The 14,984-nt window shown below is 40.5% G+C and overlaps 2 protein-coding genes across 8 annotated transcripts in view; both read right to left on the bottom strand.

Annotated features, from left to right (window-relative positions):
* The window catches only part of MACF1 (microtubule actin crosslinking factor 1), a 257,548-nt gene that overhangs the window by 177,378 nt on the left and 65,186 nt on the right, over nucleotides 1-14,984 (bottom strand). The window lies entirely within an intron of this gene.
* The window catches only part of LOC111752064 (uncharacterized), a 33,203-nt gene continuing 18,225 nt past the window's right edge, over nucleotides 7-14,984 (bottom strand). The window contains exon 1 of the mRNA XM_064281774.1: nucleotides 7-14,984. This exon is cut by the window's right edge and continues 18,225 nt beyond it. Coding sequence (XP_064137844.1) covers nucleotides 12,022-13,131 — 1,110 coding nt within the window. The 5' untranslated portion in view covers nucleotides 13,132-14,984 and the 3' untranslated portion in view covers nucleotides 7-12,021.

Raw genomic sequence — 14,984 nt, 5'->3', positions numbered from 1 at the left:
CTGCCAAGAGAAAGGACACAGAGTAATTCGGTATAAATTCTTTTGTCTTCTCCATGCAGTATGGTTCTTAGAAGACAGAAATTCAAGGCTGGCAGCACTTTAGATGACAACTCCAATATATGTTCACACTATTTGGTAACCAAAGAAAATGAAAATTAAAAACCATAAAAGGTAATTTTCTACCCATCAAGTTAGGATAGATATTTTTTAAATGATACTACTTAGTAATAGGGAAGTACTGTCCTTAGTTGCCATCCAGTCGATTCCAACTCATGGAGACCCCGTGTGTGCAGAGTAAAACTGTGCTCCACAGGGTTTTCAAGGCTGTAACCCTTCAGAAATAGATTGCCAGGCCTGTCTTCTGAGGTACCTCTGAGTGGATTCGAACTACCAACTCTTTGGTTAGTAGTTGAGCACTCAACCATTTGTGCCACCCAGAGACTCCTAAGGAGAGTACTGGGTATCCTCATGTACTGTCACTGGTGAGAGTATAAATGGTACAACTTCTCTAGATGGTAGCTTTTAATCAAAAGTCTTAATATGTATATATATACTTTGATAGGAAATCATCAGAGATATGGGCAAGGAATTTCATATAACAATGTTTATCAAAATATGGTAACCATTTCATAGCAAAAAACTACAGAGAGCTTAAACTTTAAATGAGGGGCTAAATAATTACAAATTATTGCACATAAAATGAAAGAATTCTTTGTAATACTTAAAAATGTATGCTTTAGAAAATTTTCATGACAGAAAAATGATTATCATGTTTTATAAAAAACAAACAATATATAAATATGCATAGCAATCGTGATTTTATATAAAAGATATACAAAATGCACATTTACACATATGATGCATATACGTATGTGAATGTAAATGCTGGACAGAAATACACCAAACTATTAACTCTAGCTATCCCTGAGTGGTAGCATTACAGGTGATTTTTATACTTTGCAAATATTCTACACCCTGTGCATTTTCAGTAACAAGAAAAAAGCTATTTTAAGAAATCCCCAAGATCTAGCACAGGACCTACTTTAGAGAGATGGCAGTGTAAAAGAGGTGAGTGTGCGTATCTTTGATGCAACACCCATTCCAAATTCCAGCTTCACAACTGCAAACCGCATCTCAGTTATCAGATCTGCAAAGCGGAAATAATACCTACTACCTTTCCAGAGTTGCTGTGATAATTCAACTAGATTTTCCTTTCAAGTATCTGGCTCAGGCACAGAGTTATGCAAAACAGAGTTCCCTTCCATCTTCCTCTTGTGGGTGATGGCCTTTCTTATTTCTTGTCCAATTTCCACAGCACTGACAGTTTATATCAGCATTTAATGAAATATTACCTTGCATAAATGGCCCTTATTTCATACATTTAATCTTATCTCCCCAAGTCTGTAGGTTTTCTGAGGAGCTGGCACAACATCTTAACAACCAGAACGATCTAGAAGCGAATAGCAGCCCCTCATGAGGGAGAGCTCCTCACCACTGGATGTGTTCCAGCAGAAGCTGGGTGCATGAAGAAATAAACTCCAACTCTGAGACTCAGTGATCATAGCCCTTCACATACTGCCCATTGCACCTAGTGCTGTCCTGGTCATATGGTAGACACTTAACATGCTTTAATTGATAATCACTTGGCTTGTAAATAATGTAATAAAAATAAACAAATAAGAATATTTTGGGAAACTCCTAGGTGGTAAAATGATTAGCGCTCAGCTGCTAACCAACAGGCTGATGGATTGAACCCACCAGCCGCTCCTTGGGAAAAAGATGCAGCCACCCGCTTCCTAAAGATTACAGCCTTTGAAACTCTAAGGGAGAGTTCTACTCTGTCCTACAGCATCTCTATGAGTTGGAATTGACTCGATGGTACACAACGAAATCCAGAGACAGGTTGCTTGTTTGGTAACAAACTTATTTAGCAAATTCAAAACAGTGGGTAAAGTCACACAAGTTTGGGCTGATGTTAACAATGGTTGTATCTCCTGGAGTGTGACTACGGATTATTCTTTTTTTTCTTTCTACTTTTCTATTTTTCAGACTTTAAATAATAAGCACACATTACTTTTAAAATGAAAAACATAAACTAATCTTTATTAAAAAGAAAAAGTCTTTGAGTCAGACAGATACGCCTTTGAAAGGAAGCATTTACTAGGAATGTAACCATAAACAAATTACTTAAGCCTCTTGAATCCCATCTTCCCCATATTTAAAATAGATAATAACTTTCTCATAGGGTCACTACAAGGATTAAACAAGGTGATGTAGGTAAAGTGCCTAGCTTGGTTCCTAAGTATGTTTCAATAAATGGGAACATGTATTTCCTTCCCATAATAAAACCATAGACTCCGCACACTTTCTGCTTCAGGTTTTTTGGGTAGAGAAGGCATGAGACTGTCCACAGAACATCTGTCTCTTAGTTGTCTCTATGAGGTGCAATACTTGGAAGTGGTAGCCTCCTTGGTGGTCACAGTCATTACAAGGGAGCAATCAACAATAAGTCACCTCCAAATCTCTGAATTGTAAATACACAAATTCAACTCATAAGAGACGAGATTAGGTATCAGGAGAAGACACTAAAATTAGGGGGAAAAAGGTCAGGAACTCTAACTAATACTTTTACCCACTGCTGTCAAATCAGTTCCAAATCATGGTGACCCCATATGGGTCAGAGTAGAAATGCACTCCATAAGGGTTTCAATGGCTGTAATCTATGGAAGTAGATTGCCAGGCCTTTCTTTCTCAGTGCCACTGGCTGGATTCCAACTGCCAACTTTTGGTTAGTAGCTGAGTGCAAACCATTTGCACCACCCAGAGATCTTAACTAATACATTATCAAGTACAAAAGAAAGCCACAGGCTAATAAATGTTACTAAAATATCTGAAGAAAACTATGGGAACAAAAGAGTATGGGTAGCCTGCATAGGGTCTAAGACAGGGAAGCCAATAAATATTGCCTCCAAGTCTATGCAGGTGAAATGGGGCCCTAGCCAGCAGATTCCAGGTTTTTAGTCTTCCTTGACACAGGTACATTTCTACAGTAGAAATCAGGCTATCAAACTCTGATGATACCAACTAATAAAACCAACCTGAAAATCTATGCTCTACCTACCACCTTTGGCTCTGACTTCATGTTCACCTAACAACCTGCAGATTATTTGCTCCCATATAAATACCCTACAGTGAGAAAATGCACTAAGCAGCCGATTCAAACGTTCTTACCTTTTGGCAGTTATAATTCACATCATAAATTAATTCACTTCAATCTCTCACACGTATAATCAATGTGAGTTAGCCTCCTAAAACCCAATCAACTCCAAGTACACCAAAAAAAACTGAGCTACAGACCTGCATAGTTGAATACCCAACAATGCGCCATGGAGCCCAAGCCATCATCCTCTGAGTCCAGTGAAAACGGCCCCTCCCCAGCATCAACCTATTTCAGTTCCCCTAAACAACATTTCTATCTGCCTAGTCCAGTGGCTAAATGCCGCCTGCCACTGACATATCCCAGTACTTCCATTGTACCCTCTTTACATACATATTAAGACAAAAACATTGGTAAGAAAAGGAAATAGATTCACTGAGAAGGGATGCAACCTGAGTAAGCAAACTGAAATCTGAGTATTTGGGTTCTTTGCCCAAAAAATAAATTTCTGCTAGTTAATTAATACTGTATGCCCAGTAGAACCAATCTCTCTGATGACATTTCCTATGTGCCAATCACAGTATCTCTGTATACTGCACTGAAAATAATTCAATGAACAGCTTTACTTCAGATTTCCAATACAGCTATAAGGAGACAGGGAAATGTTCAGATCCCTTGGGGAAAAGAAAAAGACTCTGTTTGGCTTAGGGTCCCTTCTAGGACTGTGAACTGGAAGAGAAAAACGTAATTGTCATCACAATCATCTCAGTAATTAAATTTGGCTTTCATGCATCTCTTCATGTAATATTCACATATGATGTGTGTAGTGCTGTCGTTTAGGCTGTGCGGAAGCTCTTACCTTAATCTCCCAAATGCGGAAACTCAGCTTCAGTTTCAGGGAGCTATCTCCCTCATCCGGGTTTTAAGCAACAAAGCCATTTGCTACGGGAAGACAGCTTCAACACCACCCCAGACTATGCATGTCTACCTGAATTCTCTTTCAACCCTCAAGGCTTGATTACTTCCTTCTCTGAAGCATTTTCAGAAACATAAATGTTCTCCTAATGATTCATTAATTCAGTAAGTATTTATTGAACAACATCTCATCTGTTTTAACACTATGCCAAGCACCATGGAGAAAGCCAAACATGTATTCATTCATTTAATTTATTTTTTCAGCAAGCGCTATATTCTAGACTGTGTTTCAGTTCATTTTATCTCAAGATAAAAACACACCCTCGGGCCTCAAGTTCAAGCCATTTGTTGGGGTGACGGTTTACTATACAGAGAAATCAATGCTGCAACAGAAGTAACCATGTAAGTCACACTAGCTACGCTATGGGACTTCTCAGAGACAGCAACATCTAGGGGGAACTTTAAAATATAAGTAGAAGTTACCCAGGAGAAAAAAAGGGAAAACAAAAAAATAAGACATGCTTGTCCTGAAGGAACTTAATTGTGACATGCCATATCTGCCTAAAACACAGCTACCCCAAGTATAAGGCAGTACCCAATTTTTCCCGAATGACAACAGATGGATGGAAGTAAGAGACGGATAGGGAAGAAAAGCTTTGTGGCCCTGTTAAATATATAAGCTTTTAGAAATTTATTTATACATATTTAAAATTAAGTATTATATCAAATATATTAATTTGGTATTAATGATTTTCTATCTTTATATTTCATAAAATTGTTATTAAAACTCTTCACGCGCAACTTTTGTATCAATGTCTTTGTCAATAAGGCTACTTTTTGTGTAAATTTTCTGGAAAATATCATCTGCATTTCTTTCTAAAATTTGTGAGATCCATCACTTCTCTGAATCTATGTTATTACTAAATATTTCATCCTAAACCATAAGAGCCCATTTGCATTAATGTTGGGTTAGATTTTTTTTTCATTCATTCTATTGGTGTATATTTGTTATTGCCGTATGTGACCACTAGCCATGTTGTTTTTTTTTTTTTAATGATGTGATTTTTTTTAAGTTTTTATTACGATTAAGGCTTGCACACAGTTACATTCAGCACTTCAAATTAGGAGGCTGTATTTCCAAGAACAGTAACTAAAACTTTCTTAAAATTTTGGGCTATTTTTTTGTTTTGTTTTCTTTAGCCAATAATGTCAATTGATCTCTAGAGGAAATGAAACTCATATTGATTGAACTAGCATTTTCTACCAAATAGCTTGCAAGGAGATGGTGACAAGAGATTCATTTATCCTTTTTCATGAACTGGCTACAACCTCACTGAGAGCCCAGTAACAAAAAAGACTTTATAAGAAGTCAAATACAAAAAGACTCTCCCTTTTCTAAACGCTAATTTCTGGAAGAAGAAAAAAAAAAAAAACCTTACCTTATGTTTCATCATATGTGGCAAGTCACATGAAAAAGTTATACGTAATTTAATGTAAAAAAAAAAAGTACTAATTACAACAATATGCAATATAGATCTCAGAAGAACAGAAAATTAGTGTTGGCTGAAGTGATCAAAAAGATTTTTTGAAGAATGATTTAAACACATCCTCGAAAGACGTTACGGATTAGAAAAGAGAAAGGAGAAAAAGAATTCCAGGTAGAAAGTGAAAACAAACAAAAATTGAAAGTTGAGAAGAGTTGAAACAGGAATAGGAGTGGATGGTTAACAGGCTGACTACCACTGTCTGTCAGTTTGTTGTACTGTGCTGGCTTGCATGTTGCTGCGATGCTGGAAGCTATGCCACTGGTATTTCAAATACCACCAGGATCACCCATGGTGGACAGGTTTCAGCAGAGCTTCCAGACTAAGAGAGACTAGGAAGAATGACCTAGTGATCTACTTCTGAAAGAACTGGCCAGTGAAAACCTTATGAGTAGCAGCGAACACTGTCTGATATATTGCTGGAAGATAAGCCCCTCAAGCTTGAAGGACATTCAAAATACAAGTGGGGAAGAGTTGCCTCCTCAAAGGAGAGCTGACCTTAATGACACGGAGAGAGTAAAGCTTTCGGGGCCTTCTTTTGCTGATGTGGCCCGACTCAAAATGAGAAAAACAGCCATAAAAATCCATTAGTAACTGGAAGATGGGATGTACAAAGTATCAATCTAGGAAAACTGGAAGTTGTCAAAAATGAAATGGAACTCTTGAAAATCAATATCCTAGGCTTTAGTGAGCTGAAATGAACTGGTATTGGCCATTTTTAACTGGACTATCATATAAGCTGAACAGAAGATTTCAAAGGGTGGCTGGAGAAAGAAGTAAAGTATTATGATGACATGTACAAAGGCCTGGAGTTAGAAAACCAAAAGGGAAGAACATGCCCAGCATTTCTCGTGCTGAAAGAACTGAAGAAAAAATTCAAGCCCCTAGTTGAAGGATTCTATGGGCAAAACACTGAATGACTCAGAAAATATCAAAAGAAGATGTAGGGAATACACAGAGTCCTTGTACCATTTCAGGAGGTAGCATAGGATCAAGAGGTCCAAGCTGCACTGAAGGCACTGGTGAAAAAAAAGGCTCCAGGAATTGATGGAATATCAACTGAGATGTTTCAATAAACAGATACAATGCTGGAAACACTCAGTGGTCTATGCTGAGAAATTTGGAAGATAGCTACCTGGCCAACCCACTGAAAGAGATCCGTATTTGTACCCATTCCAAAGAAAGGTGATCCAACTGAATGTGGAAATTATTGAGCGATATTAATACCACATGCAAGTAAAATTTTGCTGAAGATAATTCAAAAGTGGTTGCAGCAGTACACTGAACAGGGAATTACCAGAAATTCAAGCCGGATTCAGAAGAGGACATGGAACGAGGTATATCGTTGCTGATGTCAGATGAATCCTGGCTGAAAGCAGAGAATACCAGAATTCTGTTTACACCTGTGTTTTACTAACTATGCAAAGGCATTACGGATCATAACAATTGCAGATAACACAGAACAGAGGAATTCCAGAACACCTAATTGTGCTTATACAGAACCTGTACATAGACCAAGAGGCAGTTGTTTGAACAGAACTATAAGGAGGTAAAACAAATGTTTATTACCAAGATCAGGGTTGGGTAAATTTCAGGGGATGCTCCTAACAGTATTCGGTTCAGTCTTGGACATCTCCCTAGGGAATATAACTAGAATAGAAATCCTAGATTATAGAATATGAGCATTTTTCAATTCTATTATATACTGGCCAACTATTCTCCAAGTAACAGTACAGATTTATATTTCCACCAACAGGGTATGAAGAGGTTTTCCTATCACTCTGTATCGTCATCTACATTTGGTATTTTATACCCAATCTGATGGGTATAAAATGGTATCTTATTGTCATTTTTATTTTTATTTCCCTGATTAGTAGTGAGAAAGAGTCTTCTCATGTGTATTGGGCTTTTCGGTTTCCCTTTTGGTGAACTGCTTATTTCTGGGCTTTCCGTTATTTTTCCATTACTTATCTTTTTCTTGTTTATTTATAGGGATTCTTGAAATAATATTTTAAAAAAAGAAAACTCATTGCTTGTCTAGATGATTCAAACTCATACCGACCCTATAGGACAGAGAAGAGCTGCCCCATAGGGTTTCCAAGGCTGTAATCTTTAGGGAAGCCAACTACCACATCTTTCTCCCACAGGGCAGCTGGTGGGTTAGACCTTTTGATTAGCAACCAAGTGCTTAACCACTGTGCCACAAGTGCCCCCTAAAATAATACTAATAACTAATATTTATTGTGCTTCACTTGTATTAACTCGTAATTCTCACAACAAGCCTACAAAGTATATACAATTCTTATCGTAAATTTACAAATGAGAAAATCGTGGCACAGAGAAGTTAAGTAACATGCCCCATGGTATAGAGCTAGTAAACAGTAGAGCTGGGATTCAAGCCCAGCCAATCTGGCTCCATATTCTTAATCACTTCACCTATATACCCTTCAAATATTCTGATTATTAATCCTTTGTCAGTATATGCATTATATAATAATTTTATCATTATTCTTAATTTTCCATTTGAAATGGAAAATTTCAAATACATACATAGTAGACAGAATGGTATGAAGAACCCCTATGTACTCATCACCCAGTTTCAGCCATTATCAACTCATAACCAGATGCTGCCAAGTTGATTCCAACTCATGGCAACCCCATGTGTGTCAGAGTAAAACTGTGCTCCATAGGGTTTTCAGTGGCTAATTTTTTGGAAGTACATCTCCAGGCGTTTCTTCTGAAGCACCTCTCAGTGTCTCAAACCCCCAACGTTTCAGTTAACAGCTGAGCATATTAACAGTTTGCATTACCCAGGAACTCCTATCAACTCACAGCCAGTCCTGTTTCATCTATATTCCACTGACTTTATTCCTCCCCTAAGGAGCCCTGATGATGTAGTGGTTGAAGTGCTCAGCTGCTAAACAAAAGGTAAGTGGTTCGAACTCACCAGCAGCTCTTTGAGAGAAAGATGTGGCAGTCTGCTTCTGTAAGATTTATAGCCTTGGAAACCCTATGAGACAGTTCTACTCTGTCCTATAGGGTCGCTATGAGTTGGAACTGATTCGACAGCAGTGGGTCAGTGGGTTTATCCCTCCCCTGTTATTAGAAGCAAATCCCACACATACCATTTCCTCCATAAATATTTCAGTATGTATCTATAAAAGATAACTCTTTTTTTTAACATAAATATACAACTATTACACCTAAAAAAAATAGTAATGATTCTTTACCAATTCAATTTTTAATTCAGTAAAATTTTTTGAAAAAAAAAACTCTTGAAACAAAGCTCTAACTGTAACTTTAACTTGCTACATTTCTCTTATAGCATCATCTAGTTAATTTTCCTTCCTTCTTGCAATACAAAGCCAATATTAGTAAAACAACTCTCCCTATAATTAAAGATGAGAAATGGTAAAGTCAAGTAGTGAATACTGAAACTGAAAAGGCTGAGCCCAGAAAATAACATGCCAACTGATCTTTTTCTTATCGTTTCTAGCCCCCAATGTTATCTGTTCACCCGAAATTGCAGGGACTCTAAACATTTGTGGCAAGATCACTGGCATAGAGTCAAATTCTTCACTGAACAGGAACCACTAAAAGAGTGGGCAAGAGATTTGAGTTGGGAGCCAAGACAGAGAGGAGAAAAGGATTTCAACAATTTTCCTTGTTTGAATAAATGGATATTGATGGCAGCTGGGACTGGGGAGTCCTCCTAAGAGAAGGAATGGGCCAGAGAAGGCCTCTGTCTGACATCAAAGTACAATTGCTATTAACCTGTTGCCATCTGGTTCCAAATCCTAGTCTACTTATTATTTTGAAAACCATTTTTTGTAAGCTGGCCCATCACCCTGCTTCTTTGTTAACTATTTCCTGACAAGAGAAATAACCATACCAGATGAATAGAAAAGCAGACCATTTATCTTCTATCATCTAAGCCCCACACTCAGCAAGACTCAGAATCAGTGCCTTTTTCTGTCTATCCTGAAAAGAAGCAAAACCCTCTGCAAAGTTTATGTCTAGCCATAGCCGGGTCCACTCCCACCAACATTCCCTGGATTCACTAACAGTAGAGATCAAGGGGGCCTGAGTTATGTCAAGGGCAGACATCACTCTGGAGCTCTTGAGTTATTTTCTGAGGAGGGTTACTGCTCTGACATATTAAAAACAAAACAAAACAAAAATCAACTATATTGGGCTCTAAGCTGTCTCCTCTCAGGAGGGTCTCATGTGCCTCTTTAGTGTGTGATTAGCAGCAGCTGCTCCCCTTCTGACCCGTGTCCTCCCAGTGCTCCCACAGTCACAGAGGCCCCTGCTCTTATCACATGCTCTAGTCTTGATTCTCAACTCGCATTTCACACAAGGCCACAGTGTCAAAACACATTGTCCTGTCTTTCTGTCCCTTCTGTCCTCAAGGCCTTGCGAGTAGCTTGCTAGTGAAGGAGCAGCTTCCTGAAGAGACTAATGAGGGTTCCAGGCACCTTGGCCTCAAAGACTTTCAATCTGAAAGGATCTCCACATACCTTGATACATTACTTATCTGTCATATGGGATGGTCAGTCTGTGGTCCCTACATCACACAATGGACACAGAGCCTAGAAACTTGTCTAATCATCAATCACTTAGTTTTTCAGCCTTGGCTACAACTGAGTAGTCTGGCTGTGTCTGCGCTGACGGGGAAAAGGGATAGGATATAAAGGTTGGTTTCCCAGAAATGTCACAGGTCAATCTGAGTCACATACTGAAAAGCAACAGTCTCACACCACCCTCAATACCCAAAGGTTTCTCCTACCAATCTTTTTTTTTTTTTTTTTTTTTTTGAGACTCTTTACAGAGTTATGCAGAACCTTCCATTCCCAGTGTGGAGATCCAGCCCATACTAAAAGTGCCATTGTCACCCATGATCCGTTACCTAGAACTGATTTCTACCAGAAGTTCCTGAAGTTCACACTCCAAACTTTCTGAAAATCTCATGTCCAATTATGAGCACTTATCCTATAATAATCTGATGCCTCCACAAGGTCCACTTTAATGCAGTGCAGTAACTTTGACATCCTCTCGTATCCAGTGATATCCAAATACCTGTACACCCCAGGAGCCCCACTGCTTTCTTCCTACCATAACATACGCACACACACATTTTTATGTGGAAAAGCCCAAGCAGCTTCTTGCCCAACCACATAGCAGATATTTTCTAATGGCCACTCTCCTCTCCAGCTGCAGGCAATCTCCAAACTCTGTAATAACAGAGGGCACTAGGATGGGCCTATCCATGGGGGAAATTCCTCCCGAAAGAGGAGATTTTAAGCACAGGTCATCTTAAAATTTGTGTCTATCCCTGGCCTCATGCTATCGATGATAAGCCTCGCACCAGTAGGCTGGCCACATCCCTGCTCTGCATATCAGGGAAGCTGTGTGGTATCAGCTGTATTGTACCAGCCTAGGGAAGCAGTGTCTGCCCTACTTTGTCTTCCACCCCTTGCAGCTCCGATATCCTAAAGTTTTTATTTCTTCTGCCGCCGAGGCTGACATGCCAACAGAAGTTCTTCACCCATCGGTGAATTCTAACTTCAATCACACACCTACATGCCAGGCCCTGTTCTACCCAGGGTCTTGCTGAGTCCACCTCCTCATCTTTTGAATTCTCACTTGCTCTGGACCCTTAAAATGATTCACAAAACTCATCACCACCACATATACATATATATAAACACATACACATATATATATACACACTCAGGTATGTGTATCTATATATAATCACAATTTCATGAACAAAAACATGTTAAAGCCCTCAAAAAGTCCAACTACAAAACAAACTTTTAAAAAAAAAAACCTGGAACCTTACCAACTGCCCTAATCTCCCTGACTCCAGATAACTCTATGCCCCTATCCTTTAATGATGGAACACTGAGAAAACCAAAGAAGGATAAGCACTCTCCACCTATACAAGTACTGAATGAGAGCTGTCATTAGAAGTCCCCCTGCAGGAGTGGGATTCATCATCGCTAGTAAGAACACCACCCTCCAGCGGAGAAGCACTGAAGACAGCTGCCTCACTCCCAGCGCTTCAACATCCCTCAGCCCTTCCACACTCATTTCAGAGATTCAGTTAGGCCTCCCCATCATCCTTTGTGCTACATCACATCTTCTTGTTGCAGGGAAGCTGGTAAACAGACCTGAGAGTAAGTACTATCTAACACTGCACCTTGAGAGATAACCCCACCAGATAGCTCGAGCAATTATGCCACTTGGTTACTCAGAATCAGAACTTCCCCAGGGACAACAAAGCTTCGTTTCAAGCATCAAGGGACAGATCTGAAATAGACTCTGCTTGCCCCAACAGAGCAGTCACTAACTCATAGTACCTGACATAGGGATGAGTTTGGGAAGAAGCACCAAAAATCTTCACTGCTCACCACACCACATTTTAATAAGTTTGAAGGCCAGGACTCCAATCAGCTGTTTGATTATCCCGTGAACATGCCCACCTACCTCCTCCAGACCCCACGATGGGTTGTGGCTTGCCTCCAAAGAAAGAGTGCCATCCTCTTCTGAGAAAGATGTGGAGCTCTTTTCAGGTTCTACATCCTTAGGCTGAATCCCCTGTAAGTGTGGTCCATCACTGCCATAGCCAGAAGAGGAGGGCAAAATGCTCACAGTCATGCCACTGATGGATAAATCACTCTGAGAAGTAGGCAGCCTGGGACCCTGGGAGGGCACCTGACCCACATGGGCAGGCTCTGCACGTCTTTGGCCTCCCGACTGGTCCAGTAGTGATGAAGAAACAGAACAACCTGCAATCCAGGAACCTGTCTGAGGGGTACTTGAAATACCCCTGGATCCTCCCCCCACACTCCTGCCCTCTGAAAGTTGGTCTTGATTTCCTCTGTCGGTGGGGTAGTCTGTCCTGGGCAAAGTGCTGCTCCGAAATCCAAGCCGAGTCCTTGCTTTCTCCACTGCAGTCTCTCCTTGCAAAGGCAGCAGCACAGCCCTGCTGCTGCAGGATGCTGTCCTTGGAAATTCCACCAGTTGGCTCACTGACTTCTCACAGTTCCTTTCTGCTGGGTTATCGAGCAGGTGAGCAACAACAGTCATCCCCTCTTCCAGGGAATCCCAGACCCCTCCAGCAACTGATGACTCATTCTTTAACAAAAGGTGAGCAGTCTGGATCTCCCCCTGGAATCTCTCCTTCACCTGCACGATCATTCCGTGGTCCCCCACCCCTGAGTTGGGGGCAGAGTCCCCAGGTAGTAAAACGTCTGGGGGGGGATGCTCTACCCCTCCCACTCCTTCCTCCTTTCCGAGACTCACTGTTAACTTCTTTAAGGTTTCAGTCTCTTCAGTGGCTCCAGTCCCTTCCAAAGGTTCTTCCTCATGAGATGCCTCTGGAGTGGAGGTTTTCTTCCCCCTCCACTTCCTTTTGAACCGAACCCTTTTCTTAGGAGATATGGGAGCCTTCTCAGGAATAGCTATTGACTCTTTCGGCTCCTTAACACAGCCTAGTGAATTTCCCATGTCTTTCAGCTCTTAATCTCAGCAAAAACGCAGCTAAACCAGTCCTGTGATCCCAGAGAAACCCCAACCTTGGCTTCATCGGATTCCCACTCCACCACTGCCGCTATTCATCGGATTAGAGCCACATAAAAACATGCACTATGCCGGCGGCAATCCCTCCAATTCTTTCTCCCTCCCTCCCCACCTCTTTCTGTCTCTTCTAGCCGCTGCCGATTCAGACAGCCATCTTACAGGCTCAGAGCTGCAAGAAGACAAATTCAAAGCATCTCACTGCAGTTCAGAAATCACTTGACCTAAAAGCAGACAGAAACCGGATTGGCTGCAGCTTCCTCTCTCCAAATATGAGGTAATTGGAGCACTGCCCTCAGTAACACAAACAGAAAGCAAAAAGGAGCTAGAAACCAGGGGAGGGGAGGAATCAGGGAGGGTTAGGAGGGAGGGCGGGAATGTGAGAGTAAATGGAAAAGGGAGGGGAAACGAAGAGAGGCCATGGGAAAAGGTAACGAACGAGAATGAAGGAGGAGGAGAACAATATCAAAGAGAGAAAAAGCAAACCAGCTAGGCTTGTACCAGCAAGGGAAGGGAAGGGGCCAAGAAGAGTCAGGGCTGGGAAGCTACATTTATGGCCCCAAACTATAAATGAAATAGATTTCGATTGTTGCAGGAAGATGTCCAAAAGAAAATATCAAGCAAGATATACATGTTCTCAATTTTTTTAGATCAGACTACAATAAAATTACTTTAAGCAAATTATAAACCTGGAAAAAGACCAGATTCTACTCCTCACAGTTAAGAAAAAGAACATAGGTTTTAAAGAGATTGAACCTCCTGTAAGTATGTATTTCCCTTTGGGAAAAAAAAAAAAAAAGCTCTATTAATTCTGCTGGCCAATGACACACAGAGGAAAAACCCAGAAATCAGTTTTGAGTATAGTAAATGGAGGCTTAGCAAAACAAACAACAAAACAGCACGTCCAAATCCATGAGAGAAGCAGATCTCCACTGAACGATAGTTGACACAATGCTCACCAGCAATTACTGCTGCTGCTACTAACGTTTTCTGGCACATTTTACATGCCAAACACTGTGCTAAACTACTTGTATGGATTATCTCATTTAATTCCCCCAGTAACCATATGAGGCCAAAAGTATTACTTCACATTTTACAGATGAAGAAGCTGCTCAGTTTAAGAACACTGATTCATTTGCCCAAGGTAACACAGATAGCAAGCACACGGCAGAGCCAGGACGTGAACTTCTGTTTAACTCTAAGACTTTTAATCACTATGTTGTGCTGCCTTCCAGCTGCACTAAGGCGTAAATCCACTCTTAGCTGAGAAAACAGGAAGATCTCCCACTGTTCTGAGTTGGCAACTAGTCTTGCCTGGACCTGGGACTCAGAGACTGCTGCCGTTTGGAAGTAAGCGGAAGCTGCCAAAATGAGGCCCAGGTGCTTTACTCAAACTATAGTAGGGCAGGAAGTCTGAATTACAAATTCAAAAAGTCGATTCAGAAGTCATCCTGCCCCAGTTTAGTAACGTATCTGACAGATGAGATAACACCAACCCAAAGGGCTCTGAAAGGCAATGAAGAAAGCATGTTACATGTTTCTTCCCTGTTGCATCTATTTATTTATTCTATACCAAAAGGTCGTGCAACAGATGGAGAAGTAGCCTGCCTGACTCTATGTAAGCCCTGAAGTCTTGCACCAGTCCTACCCACCTTATTGGAGACCTAAAAATTCCCTCCACAAAAGGAAAGTATGGTGGTTGAAATGGTGCTTTGTTATACATATTTCACCACATTAAAAAAAAAAAATTTTTTTTTAAAAGGGAAAGTAATAAGAAGCCCCAA

This window comes from Loxodonta africana, chromosome 3, assembly GCF_030014295.1.
Source record: "Loxodonta africana isolate mLoxAfr1 chromosome 3, mLoxAfr1.hap2, whole genome shotgun sequence".
In the NCBI taxonomy this organism is placed as follows: domain Eukaryota; kingdom Metazoa; phylum Chordata; class Mammalia; order Proboscidea; family Elephantidae; genus Loxodonta; species Loxodonta africana.
The sequence above is the reverse complement of the archived record's forward strand: the minus strand, read 5'-3'. Positions and strand labels throughout refer to the sequence as shown.